Source organism: Polyodon spathula, chromosome 16, assembly GCF_017654505.1.
Source record: "Polyodon spathula isolate WHYD16114869_AA chromosome 16, ASM1765450v1, whole genome shotgun sequence".
NCBI classification, from domain to species: domain Eukaryota; kingdom Metazoa; phylum Chordata; class Actinopteri; order Acipenseriformes; family Polyodontidae; genus Polyodon; species Polyodon spathula.
In genome coordinates, this window is record NC_054549.1 from 29745087 (window position 1) to 29759034 (window position 13948).

The 13948-nt window shown below is 36.8% G+C and overlaps 1 protein-coding gene across 3 annotated transcripts in view; it reads left to right on the forward strand.

Annotated features, from left to right (window-relative positions):
• LOC121328422 (caM kinase-like vesicle-associated protein) overlaps positions 1-13163 on the forward strand; it is a 36181-nt gene extending 23018 nt beyond the window's left edge. For all 3 annotated transcript variants that reach the window (XM_041273071.1, XM_041273070.1, XM_041273069.1), the window contains 10 exons: positions 5346-5454; positions 6184-6315; positions 6697-6771; positions 6963-7101; positions 7391-7511; positions 7801-7876; positions 8050-8186; positions 8521-8599; positions 8913-9000; positions 9447-13163. In XM_041273071.1, the coding sequence (XP_041129005.1) occupies positions 5360-5454; positions 6184-6315; positions 6697-6771; positions 6963-7101; positions 7391-7511; positions 7801-7876; positions 8050-8186; positions 8521-8599; positions 8913-9000; positions 9447-9851 (1347 nt within the window). In that variant the 5' untranslated portion in view covers positions 5346-5359 and the 3' untranslated portion in view covers positions 9852-13163. The remainder of the gene's footprint in view (positions 1-5345; positions 5455-6183; positions 6316-6696; positions 6772-6962; positions 7102-7390; positions 7512-7800; positions 7877-8049; positions 8187-8520; positions 8600-8912; positions 9001-9446) is intronic.
• Positions 13164-13948: the final 785 nt, after the last annotated feature.

The window sequence follows — 13948 nt, forward strand, 5'->3', positions numbered from 1 at the left end:
TGTGATACCATTCTACTAATAACTGCAGCCTTAGTACAGAACGATTGAACACCTATTCATAGACTGCTCTCTGAATTTGTGTTCTGGCCAAAGGTGGGTGAGCTACTGCTTTCTCATCTCGCTGTGGACGAGATACTTTAGTTCATCAGGTACTGAAAGCCTAGAATACCTTCCCGTGTGTATCCCTCGTATGAGACTTTATATTTAAAATTACTTTTGCATGACTAGACCCCCTTGCTACATGGGTGGGATGACACCCTATCTAGTCATTTGTTTTTACTTTAATTGCAAATGTCATTGGTTGTTTTTACATCCTGTCTACATTATGATTAATGACTTCTTAACATGCTGAAGAGTCCCCAGAAATGTTCTTGCAGAACGTTAAATGCAGACAAAGAAATAGTAAAAGGCACACTATGACTATAATGTACTGGTTTATCTGCGGTTCAGTAACATAGAGAATAGGAAATGTAAGTGCCCAAAAGTGTATCTACTGTGTGCAACAGGGGTCCATTATCCTCTCTTTGCAGCAAACCTATTTGCCAAACAGCTGCAGAGGAAAGGCTTTGTTTGCATATCATATCTACTGCAGTCTTTGCATATTTTAGTTCTATTTTGATAAAAAGCAGTTATATAAACAGAACCCTTGAGATTCATATAAGCTGACTAAAGTGCCTTTGTCACAGAAAAATATTCAAAGAGTTTCTAGCAGATTGCAGCTGACAGATGTGTATTTACTATCCTGCAGTAGCTGAAAGTTTCCACTTGGTGGCACTAAAGACATACAAATGCCTATTTATTTATTTATTTATTTATTTAAAATTAAAAATATATACTTTTAGGATTTTGAATTGTAATGTATGCATCTGAACAACAAAAAAAAAAAAAAAAAGGTTTATTTCCCTCCCAAATGTAATTAAGGATTATTGGACTCAACATTTGTTTAATTGCATTCCCAATTATATTAATTAGGTTTAGCACATCAAGCTTAATGAGTAGTTAAACATTAAATAATGGGCATGACAAATTAGCATCGGGATCTTTGCAACACATTAAGCAAGTATGAACATTGAACTGTTAATGAAAAGTGAAAATGAATAACATCAGTCCCACTTCTCATCTGCTGATGTCTTTCTGTAATGTCAAAACCAAGCTCACATGCGGTTTTATAATGTACCAGCGCACCTCTAAACCTCCCAGTCAATACACTATGAAGGGCTTAGTGGATGTCTGTTATATGTACAATTTGGGTATACCATTAAGCAAGGCAATGCTTAATTTTAGAAATACTTAAAGAAATTTAATAAATGCAATGACAAACGTTTTGTGTCTTCATCAATGTCTTCAATAATTGAAACGACTGTTATTAGTTGCATTAAGTTTTTTAGTATTTTCTAAATTTGGCACAGTTGAGTGTTCAATGATAGTTATGGATGATGGATATATTGCTTCCCAATATTTTTCGATATGACAGCTATGTCATGGAAGGTAAGGGATAAATAATGTCTATTAGTCACTTTTCCCATTAGCTAAACCCTTTTCTGTTTGGAGAGGTTCATGTGCTTCTTACCAGGAACTGTTTCTAAACCCTGGTCTGGATTGTAGCAGTATACCGTGGTAGAGTTTATTGATAGCATGGTAAAGTTAAGTCAGGCACGGTAAAATACACTTAAGTATAGTAAGACTTGATGAACGCAAAATATGCACATGGGAAAAGCATGGGACACTATAAACTAATCACACAACTTTTATATGGGTGACCTCACAGACCGCCAAGGATGCTATCATGATTTCAATTGTTAATAAGATTGGTATCAGCATTGTACTGTAAAGAATATTCATCTAAAAGGGAGTTTGCCTGACCCAGAAATCACAGGGATGTGTGTTCGCAAACGATAGCCTGTGGGTGGTTGTTTTGAGTGCTTTGAGGGGAGCACTTTATTATTTGCAATTGTGTGCATTCCATTTCCCTAAGAAGCCATATACAGATGTTCAAATCAATCCAATCAATCACAAGCTGTAAAAGTCAGAAACGTTTGATCAAAGCGAACACCCACACGTCCAAAGAAGAAAATATATAAAAACAGCCTGTCTGCTTCAAGCACTTGCATACCTAATGGTTCAGTTACAAAAAATTAACAGTATATCTGTAACAGAAGTTTACAAAAATGATAACGGACTCTGCATGTAACCGTGCAGGTTTATAAAACCTTTCGGCCTTATTAGATACGTCCTTACTTACGCAATAGAGCCCTGATTAGTGGGAATGCGATCTGCTTGTTGAACGTGTCATGAAGCTAAGAGGAGAGGGCTCTACCGTACAGACAAGGCCAACTACCAAGATAATGCCCAATCCTAGGGTTTTATTGTGCTAGAAACCGGTAAACAATAGCTTTTTTATGGTACATTTAAACATTTCATATCAGTAGATTTGTTTACCTTTTCCTTCTGTTTCTTTTTTTTTTAAAGCTTGACATTCCATTTATATTTATTTCCATCAGCAGTACCAGATACATTTCCCCAAAAGAATAAAACTGAAAATGAATCATTTCTGTAATGGGAGAGATGAGTTACAGTAGAATTATAGCCAGGCATCTCATATATCTGTAGCCTGGGCTAATTGCTATGTAATCCCTAGCTATTGGAATATTTTTAGTACATAAGGGGAGAAGCAGTTTCAAATCGCAAAGCTTTCTTTTGTTAGTTACTGCATAGGCATTTATTTGTGTCCCTTCATTTGCCTTCAGTGTTAACATTTGGTGACAAAACTCTCCTGCAGTTCAATTTTGGAAATGCTGCTGGAACTGCGATTTTTTTTACTTAAATTTTTTTTTTCACTTGTTTTCATACAATATTCTACATTGATCATGGATGCAGACAGATAAAGATCATTTTACTCTGTACCTATTTGCCTGAAGCAGGATTTATAGATGTAATTATTATGATTGGGGTAATCAGCGATCATCATTCTTGTTTATTAAAATCATAAATATTTTTTATTAAACAATAAATCTGACAGCCACAGTGTAATGGGAGACTCAGGAAATGTTATGTGTCTCCCTGGAGATGAGTGTGCGAGTGTGAGGCTTTGAACAATTTGCAAAAAGAAATAAAAAAGGAGCTGACCCAGATTTTCTTCAGCAGCTCTTCTTAAAGGGATGGTATATAAATCAGATTATTGGGAGAACAAAAGGTGAGGCGAGAGTTTTGTAATCCCTTGCTGGATTTTTTTGACTGCTTACTGACAGCACAGTCATTTCATACTATATTGTCTCTCCCCACCAGGGTATATTTATTAACTCTCTTATAGATGCTTGATTAGAGCAAGTTTCTGATGATAAAACTATTTTAACGGTATAAAAGTAGCAAGGAATTTCCCAGAATGATTGTGCACCTGTTCTGTAATCAAGTTGCTTGTTTTAAACATCTAACGTGTTTTTTTTTTTTTTTGTTCCTTTCAGAAAATGTGCCGCTGTTCAAATTAAATTACACTTAAAAACACCCAACAGTCATCTTAATAGGATGTTATATGATAGCAAGGTAAAGGAATATTAAAGCAGTGTAGCTGCAGTGAAAGAATTGCAAAAACAAACAGAACCACAGTGAAGTACGGTAAAGCATCGTATAACACAGAGGTCTGCATGATAGAAAAGAAATCCATGATTCATGCAAGTACAGCCTGAAACATTTTAGTAAAATAGCTGTATAATATAATGTGTACTTTATTCGTTTATTGCCATGAAGTAAAAAGGTTTGTTGCTGCACTGCAGGTACATATGATACATATTTAAGACCGAGGGCTCTCAGGGTCTTGTTGTGTGCAAACACAGATCTTTTCAAGCATTCATAATGCATTGCTCTCATGTTCCAGCTTCAGGCTAGACTCTTACAGCAGCTATGTGTATGATCTACACAACATAACTGTATTATTAGCATAAGGACAGGGCTGTACATAAAGCTGTAGCTTTAATGAGGGTTTCTGGTGACACCATATACCCACAACAATGAAGCTTTCATATCACCAAAGATAGCATTATTATTGTTGTTATTATATGATCCATTTTTCTGATCCATCAACTGTTCTTTTCTTTTGTTAATATACACACCTCCATACAACACACTTCACTATCCAATCTTTAAGTCTTTGTTTGGTTTGGTGATCCAGATAATCACAGGAACATTCTTCTTATTCACTTTCACTTACTGTTTCAGCCCAAAATCAAAAGTCAAATATATGTTTCAAATGAAGTGTCTTTCGTTCATGTAAGTCCTATTAAAACAAAACTTCCATTTGAAATGCCTTTACCAGCTGAAAACCTGCACAACCAACATAGACCCGTTTTACACCAGTAGCCATTCACACTTATTGGATATTACAACATGCTTTACCTGCTTGCTTTTACATTCTAAGATGTGCATGGTGACCACTTTTGACATTTCTTTAACAAGAGGAGATTTGCACTACTTGGCATTTTTACACTTTTTCATGTTCTCTAAAAATGACCTGACTCTCGATATTTGAAGGAAAATCATCCAACCCATTTGTTAACCATGGGATACAGTACTGTTCAATATAAGCTCCCTATTATCTCTACTCTGTAGTGTCTTGTGACAGTCATACAATTATCCTGCACAAAAGTACCTGAAAACTTGAAAGGTTTCAGCACTAAAAATGGAATTTAGCGACTGTCTCCAGGGCAGCTTCCGGCTGGAATGACGGCAGCATTCCGTCACCCTGCTCTTGCTCTGCTGTTACCGACTGCAAAACACATTTTGTGAATGATATTAACTGGGGAGATTTTGTTGTAATGATTTTGTCAATTTACCTGCGCAGACAATCTTAAATATTACTCAGTTATGAATTGCCCAGTTCAACCGATTTGGAAGGTCTCACAGGCTTTGTGGTGTTCTCTGGTGACAGACAATTGCTGTATCACACATAAATGATGTCCAGTACTATATATTGCTGTTAGACATGTGAGTCCCATTACTTATGCAATGGCATGAGGTCAACCTTCTGTCCACTTATATATATAAAATGTAGAAAGTCCTGTTTAATTTCCAGTTTACAGGAACTGTTGTTGGCTGATGTTGATCCACCCACTCTAAAGGTCTTGAACTGTATCATGACTTGGTTTTGGTTTGTCTAGATATGAGTTGTAAATCGCATCAACAACACATGTAGATCATATGAACAAGCTCTACAGAAATATTTTTTTCTATTGCACATTATAGTATCTGAAGCATTAGCAAATACAGGTGAAGTAAAAAATCTATTTCTTCTGCTATTCATGCAGTCCTCTTGTGTTCTCATGCTGACCCGCTGGCTGTGTCTTGTGCTGCAGGGCAGGAGAAGGCCATGCCGTTTGGCTGTCTAACACTGGGGGAGAAGAAGGATTATAACAATCCTTCTGAGGTGACCGAAAAGTATGACTTGGGACAGATCATTAAAACGTGAGTATGAATCTCTGTACTTCACATGTACCCTGTATTTCATTGATTTATTAATTTATTTTTACTTCATGATGTCACGCCCTCGGTGTCACATCTCATCAAAATGTAGTTATTCCTTCAACATACAGTACTGGTAATTGTTATGTTATTCTGCTTCGCTTGTGATGCCTGTTTCATAGAGATTCTAAGTAGGTTACACAAGAACAATGAGTGATGACATTGGTTATATGTGTTCTCAAGCACAGATTATTTGTGTGTTAGCCATGCAGAACCATGTTTTCTGTTCTACTCAAAAATAATCCATTTGTCTTTTTTGAAAAGATTTTATTTTCTGCTTAAATTTGAGCGTTTACAGCAAAGATACCAACTGACACGCTGTAATGTTTTCATTTGATTTGCCCATTGAACTGTCTGCAAGTGCACTAGATAATGTAATAGGATTTTCTCCTTACATTATTTGATTTATGGAAAATAATTTAGATTTGGAATAGCAACATAACAGGATACTATCAAATATGAATTGCTCTGGGAGTATGAGATATAAAACACTTGCTTACACATACAACTGCAAGAACCCGCATAGTAATCTCACAGTCCACACAAAGCAATGATGCGTTACAAAGAGAGAGCACAGAACAACTCAAACACTGCAATCCTGAACATATCTGGTTTAAAGAAGGTTCCTTTGACGGGAAGCATCAATCGATCCCCTTGATTTCCTCACCACAGGGAGGAGTTTTGCGAAATCTTCCGGGCCAAAGACAAAGCGACCTTGAAAATGAGCACCTGCAAGAAGTTCCTGAAGAAGGATGGGAGGAAAGTCCGAAAAGCTGCCAAAAACGAGATCGTCATCCTGAAGATGTGAGTTTCCTCCACCTTGTTTTTAGCCTTATACGGTAAGATGATACATCATCAAGCTTAAAAACTGAAGAGTAAAGCAAGTGTGTCAGTGTCATAAGCCTCTATGACTGTAAAAACTAAATGTGAGCTATCAGTGACATTAAAATTACATCCCCGTGACTTACAGCCCTCATTACAAACAGACAGATACCACAGTATGGCCCCAGACTATTATCAATAAATTGTGCAAAAGAATGGACTAAGCAGTTTTCTAGATGTATGTACAAAATATATTATGGCTGAGAGAGTGCAACCTTTCCTTGGTTTTAGTGAATTGATTTCCAGTTTGTAAGCTACTGTCTCTCTTTCTAACCTTTCCATCTCTCTCTGTTTCTCCGGCAGGGTGAAGCATCCCAACATACTTCAGCTGGTGGACGTCTTTGAAACCAGAAAAGAGTATTTCATATTTCTCGAACTGTAAGTGCCCCTTGTGTTGACAAATTATGACCATGAGGCAATGTCTGTTTTAATAATAACTGTAGGACTAGACACACGTATCCACACCAGGCTCAAATATTGTTGTAATGTTACTAGTAAAGGTGGTCCCACATGGGCTGGATGGTACAGAGTATGGTCTCCCTACACAAACTTGGCCTTTCCCTCCACAGTGCCACAGGCAGGGAGGTGTTTGACTGGATCCTGGACCAGGGTTACTATTCCGAGAGAGACACCAGCAACGTCATTCGGCAGGTGATGGAGGCTGTGGCATACCTTCACTCCCTGCACATTGTCCACAGGAACCTGAAGGTAACACAGTGTGTGTGTGTGTTATCATTTTGAACTGTTTTTCAATTCTTGACAGTCCAGATTATTTACATTCCCTAAAAGTAGTTTTAGCTAAGTGACGCAAGCTTCCAACCTCACCCTGTTAAAGAAAGCGGATGTAAACGCCCAAGCGTGTTTTTGTTGTGCCGATAACCTTCTATAGGAAGCACCTACAAAAAACGGAACCCTTTCTCACATAGTGAAGGGAATAAAATAGATTTTAAGAGTTTAAAGAAGGAAAACCTCAGTATTTTATTCCCTCTTATCTCAGCTGGAGAACTTGGTCTACTACAATCGTTTAAAGAACTCAAAAATTGTCATCAGTGATTTCCATCTGGCCAAGCTGACGAATGGGCTCATCAAGGACCCCTGTGGCACCCCGGAGTACCTGGGTGAGAGTGAGGCATCAGGGAAGGCTTTTTGGAGGGGAGTGGGTGTCCCATTGGTATCTTAAAATATGTGCTGTAGGTCTGGATAGCAGGTGGGAAATGGATACAGAATCTGTCAATATGGGCTTTGCTTTATTATGTATTTGTTATATTAAACAATAATATAAATACTTAAATCACTGCAGAAAATGAGAAAATAAAATTAGGAATGGAAATACTAGAATCAAAGGTAACAATAACAATTCTTTTTTTTGATGATGATAACTCCTGATGATAATGTCTTCGTCCTCAGCTCCAGAAGTGATTGCCAGGCAGAGATATGGAAGGCCAGTTGACTGCTGGGCTATTGGAGTCATCATGTACATACTGTAAGTATTCCTGTACCGTTATTAACAAATGTTACCTTAGGAAAGTTAGTCCAATCTTAATTGCTTATCAGGATCTGTGAAACCAACTGACCAAGCGATTTAGATTATGAAGAAACTTGAAGAGGGAAGTCTAGTGTTGCTGTATTGAGATTAACTGGTTTTGATGTTCCCAGGCTCTCAGGTAATCCACCGTTCTATGATGAAACTGACGATGAAGACTACGAGAATCACGACAAGAACTTGTTTCGTAAAATCCTGGCAGGAGACTATGAGTTTGATTCCCCATACTGGGATGATATTTCTGATTCAGGTAAAAAAAATAAAAATCTAACCCCATCATCTAGTTATTCTTTTCAAAGTCTGTTATTATGACTAAAATACGATTTAATATTCCTGAAACTGTTGTTGACTACTCACAGCCACAGATTCTGTTAATATCCATTATAGTAAACGTACAGTACTGATAAACATAAATGACAATATTGATTATCTTATTCTGTATCTGTAAATGTTTATGGACTAGGATGCTTTCTTGGACTTTAATATAAATAAGTGTAAATAGACCCTTTCTAACTGAACTGCTTTAGTCCAGACTGTGAAATGATGATTGCCTAGTTCACAGTGTCATCTTTCATTGTTTGCAGCCAAGGGGCTGGTGAACCGGTTGATGGATGTGGACCAAGACCAGAGACTGACAACACAGGAAGCCATCAACCATGAGTGGTAAATTAAACTGTTTTAAAGTAAAGGTACATTACATATTTACTTAATATGATATCCCTAGTCATAGCATTCACACATTATTACCTACAACATGATTTAGTGCCTTGTTTTACTTTACTGTGAATAATTAAAAAAAAACTTTGAAATGGTCATGGGAATATATTTGGGTTGTGGTAAACCATTCCCAATGTTTTAGCATTATTCCAACCATTTTCTTTCCCGCAATGTTTTTTTTTTTTTTTTTTTTTTCCAGAGATATGTGCATAATGTATTATTTGTATTGTTGATGAACCGCTAAAAACTGTTTCTGCAGGATTTCAGGGAATGCTGCATCAGACAAAAACATAAAAGACGGTGTCTGCGCACAGATTGAAAAGAACTTCGCCAAAGCAAAGTGGAAGGTGATTAACACTTCACAGAAATAGTCATTGTTTTGTTATACAAAACTGGTGAGCAGTTTTTTTCAGTGGGCTGATACAGTAAACATGTGCTCATTAACACCAGCAACAGAGTGTGACCCCAGTGTGAGCTGTCAAACTGTAAGGAATTCCAACCGTACCTCACATTGTTGCTGACTTCTCTTGCTCGTTTCTTAGCCGGGGAAACATTGCTCACCAGAGATAATACCAAATATTGCATGCGTGTGATAAATGAGAATTTAATGCAGACCCTCAGGGTGGGGTGCTTGGATAAATTACACTTATTTACACACTACCCCATGCATATGTATATGAATATGTATGGCTATGTATAATTAGAAAATCCAGACAATTTGGTGAGCATTTCAGAATATTAAAATGTGCTGATGCACAGCACCCGGTTCATCTCTTTCCTCTGTGCCCCTCAGAAAGCGGTGCGGGTGACCACAATCATGAAGCGACTGCGGGCACCTGAACACAGTGCGTCAGCAGCCACTGCTCCAGCAGCTACAGCAGCTCCAGCTGCCCCGGCAGACCCAGAGGCACCAGCGGCATCTGCAGACCCTGCTGCACCAGCCTCCAGCGATACCCCCACAGTCATAGAGTCAGAGAGCAGTCCGGGCAGCAGTGAAGCCACAACACCATCAGAGCCCCAGAGCGCCGAGCCAGAGAACAAACCAGCCAGCCCAGAGGAGGACAGCCCCACCCAGCCTGACAGCTCCGCCCAAGTGGGTGTGGTGGAAGAGGAAGAGGCAGCATCTTCACGATGTAACGGGGAAACACCCATCCCCCTGGAGCCTGCTATGGAAGCCTGTGACGAGCAGAACGGCTAAAGTACCGCACAGCCCCACTCTCCTTTGTAATATAGCCGCTGTCATGGTGACGCTGAATCCGCTAAACTCTGTCACGCAGCAGAATTATTATCGAGTTTAAGGAGACAGTGTCCCATCTCTCTGGAAGGATGCCTAATGGATAGTGCTTTTTTTCTTTTTTGATTCTTTTAAAAGAGCCTTTTTTTCTTCTCCAGAATAACCGTCTATTTTTGCAGGCTGCTTTGTAAAACTAAGCTAAGTGAAAACTGTTGCTACTGCTTCCACTCAATGTAGTCTTACGAGGGACTAAATAGATTCATTTATTTTTCGTTATCTTTGTTGTACTTTCAGTCATTCAGATTGGTTTTGATTTCCGTTGCACCACAAATGAGATACTCAGCTAAATCCACTGCAGGCTATTCTAACTGCCTGTCATGTTCTTCTTTGACTTTTCTGTCGGCTTAATATATAATATATAGTGTAGTGTAGAGCAGGCTTGGTTAGGGTTAGGGTTATTTATTTGTAGGCTTGGACTGCTGTTTACACATTGGCTCTACAGACATCCCTGATTCAATGTTTTTTTTTTTTTTTTAATTGACATTTTTATTGATGCAGTGAAGATGTTTTTATTTTATTTTATTTTAAAACTTTTATTTGAAATGCCTTTTGTTTTAAACTCATCGGGGCCTGACAAACTAAACTAACCATGGGCACTTCAAAATAAAACTGCGGAGACTCTGCTAAATAAACTGATTGAGCAAAGGGGAGAGAGATCCTTCTTGACCACCAATATCACTTTCTAAAATGCAGCTTTTCGTTTTCTTTTAATGGAGGCCTCACGTTTTAGTATTAGACTGTTATGAGATTAAATTTTTTATTCTATTCACTGTAATGTTTTGGGTTAAACCACATTGAAAATGAGTTGGAGTCAACTGAATTACTTGCAAGTTTGACATTATGAAGTTTTTTGTTCAGACCTTTGTATTGCAATCATATTGCCTCTGACAATGGGAACGTGTTTGCATTTCTAGGCTGCAGTTTTACGCAGGCATCCTGCAGATTGGAGACACTGCTCTTAACTTACTGCTGTAAACAAAACTCTGTAGAAGTAGCCAAACTGGAATGCATTTTGAAATTTCTTATACATTTCACATTGTTTGTAAGCAACTGATGAATAAAAATTTGGCATAAGCCTCAGCCGTGTAAATAAACATAAATATGTAAGTATATCGCACACATAGTATATATATATCTATAGTTGCATTCCCTCTAAATTCCATGCTTTTCGTGATAAAATGAACAACTGGGCTTAAATTACAAAGAGAGATAGATGGACTGATTATGTAGATGGATATATTTACAGGGTCACTGTAGATAGATAGATAGATAGAGAGATAGATAGATAGATAGATAAAGACACTGTGAGCAGTCTGTTACAGAAATAATTTAGAAATATATTTAAATATTAATGAACATATAGTACATTTGTCCATAAAACTTTAATGCATGCACATGTGAAAATGCACATGCAAACGTTCACATGCATTGAATACAAAATCACAAGTAGAAGTGCAGAAAAGTATGGTATATAAGTGTGTAATGGTACTGATTTAGATTAAGAAGTGTCCAGAAAATCTAGTCATAATGATGACTCAAATGTAACCATTTCAACTTATTTTATGATTTATCTTATTGGTTTGATCATTTTCAATTATTTATTGAAATACTGTAGGAACATCGCAGTACATCTTAGTAAGGGATATTTATTATAAAGCTTAATACGTAGACATGTATACACACATACTTAGCCACAAATGTACTCACCCACTTTCATATTATATGCACATAATTCTGTGCAAATACAAAACTAAACTCAAATACCTACTGTATATGTTTCTGTCTCCCAAGTCCAACAAATCCTTTTCTATCAGATATCAGCCTTTCTCTTCTGGACAAACGACTTTTCTTTTGTGTTTAGCCTGTCCTTCATGACCCTTTCTGTACAATGGCAGGGCCCTGCTTGTTTGTAGGCCCAGTCTTTCACTTGCAGGTACTGTGCTTCTTTATTCCTCTAAACAACAACAACAAATATATACTTAAAAAACATATACTTAAACTTTGCTCTTAGACACAAACTTCCTATCTTGTTATTTTTAACAAAAAAGCTACTGTGCCTCTTTATTTTATTCTTATTTTGGTTGAGAAAAAACAATGAAACTAATAATAATAATAATAATAATAAAAAGATTAAAACCATGGGCAGGGAATGGCAGCGGCCTGGTGGAGAGTTCTTTCTGGATCTGTTGTCACTCCATCTAACTCAAAGGGTAAGAGGAAAAACAGGAACTACTCGAAAAGGGGATCTCCTACTGGATGGTCTTTTTGTTTTGTGTTACAGAAAGCAGTCTATCCTGCATTTCCAAAGCAATGTCGAAAAGTGCTTCAGACTCACTGAGTCTCCACTGAGGCAGCCAAGCAGCACTGGTGTGTTTTACATCAACAATACACCTGTCATATATTCCATAGGCCATTAAGCACTCCTAAAGCATTACTTTTTACAATGTAATACATTACCTTAAACTTTGTAATAAAAGCCTGTGGCTCAATAGACGGCCATTATAGACTGTGATACATCTGAAGCAGCCACATATCTATCTATAATGGTAGTGGTGCAGGTAAAAGTGGTCAATGGTTAGAACAGGTGCCTAATTTCCAAAATTCTCTTTGAGTCTTAATCTGGCCTTGTCTGTGAGTAAGTCTTTATACAGTTATGTTACACTTTTATTTCAACATACTGTGGATGTAGGTTGTGATGTTCTCTAACAGATTTGTACAATTTTTAGTTTTATTTAAGATTATGGGAATTTACTCTTAAATCCCTTTAATTCACACGGCATTCATTTTAAGTCATTTCTCAATGTTCCTTTATATAAATATTTTACACAACTGAAATGGCTGCTAATTGTGTAGTTCTGTGCATTAAGCAATACAGCATGGTTCATCATTAAGATTCATGACGTCTAACTTTGTGTTTCTTGAAAAATGCTTGAAAGGGTAGGCAAAGAATAGAAAGGAGGTTACAATATTTGATTATAACAGTCTGTTTTTGTCAGCTTTTTAATACAGTACTTTTCTGTTGCATAACCTAGACACCATGTTGGGCAATATTTTGTTATCTGAATGTATTTATTTGTTTATTTATTTGTTCGAATGAATATGAATTGATCAATGAACTGGTGGCTCATGTTTCCTATTTAAAAGCCCTCTGTGTCCCCTGTTCTAGCCATGTTTGTTAGAATATCATTTGATGGTAATAAAGATTTCTTCATTGGACTCTTGCAGTTGTTTCATCTGTCAGCTTTTTTTTTCTCCTGTGTTGTTAAAGTTGTAAGACCCCATAAGGTATATTAAAAATATCATGATGCATATTTTCAGAAATCCAGTATTTAAGTTATAAAGAAGGGTGCTTAAGAACCCTGAAATATATATATATATATATATATATATATATATATATATATATATATATATATATATATATATATATATATATATATATTTATTATATATATGAAAACGATGTTTGTCAGGAAGATCAGAACTTATCCAGTGATGCATCATTCTTAGGGAACACTACTAGATCAGGTGTTGCTTTAATTAAACTGAACTATTTCGAAGTTTTTTTTCAAATGTTTTTTTTTTTTTTTTTTTTTTTTTTTTATGCATTACTCATACAGTACTTAATATAAACATGTTTCATATATTCGTGGTTATAACTAGCAAGCCAGTATTTTGGTATACTTAAAGTAAGCATTTAGAACCTAGTTGAAACAGAAGTTCTGATGAAACACTAGAATACATCTTTAAGGTCCACCTTTGGTAGGCTTCTGAAAAAATTATTGAATGTTAAACCCAGCAGAGGGCAGCACAGAGCAAAAACTTTGTTAAAATCAAGAATGATGTGCTTAGTTGCCAATGTACTAACGTCTATGAAGATGATTTAGGTGTTCTCGGCATAGTCCTTATCGCATCATGTTGTGTACATCAGAAACGGTGCACCACACGATTGAGAATAACTGTTCTTGCAAGGATTTTGCCACATGCAGTATTCACCGGTT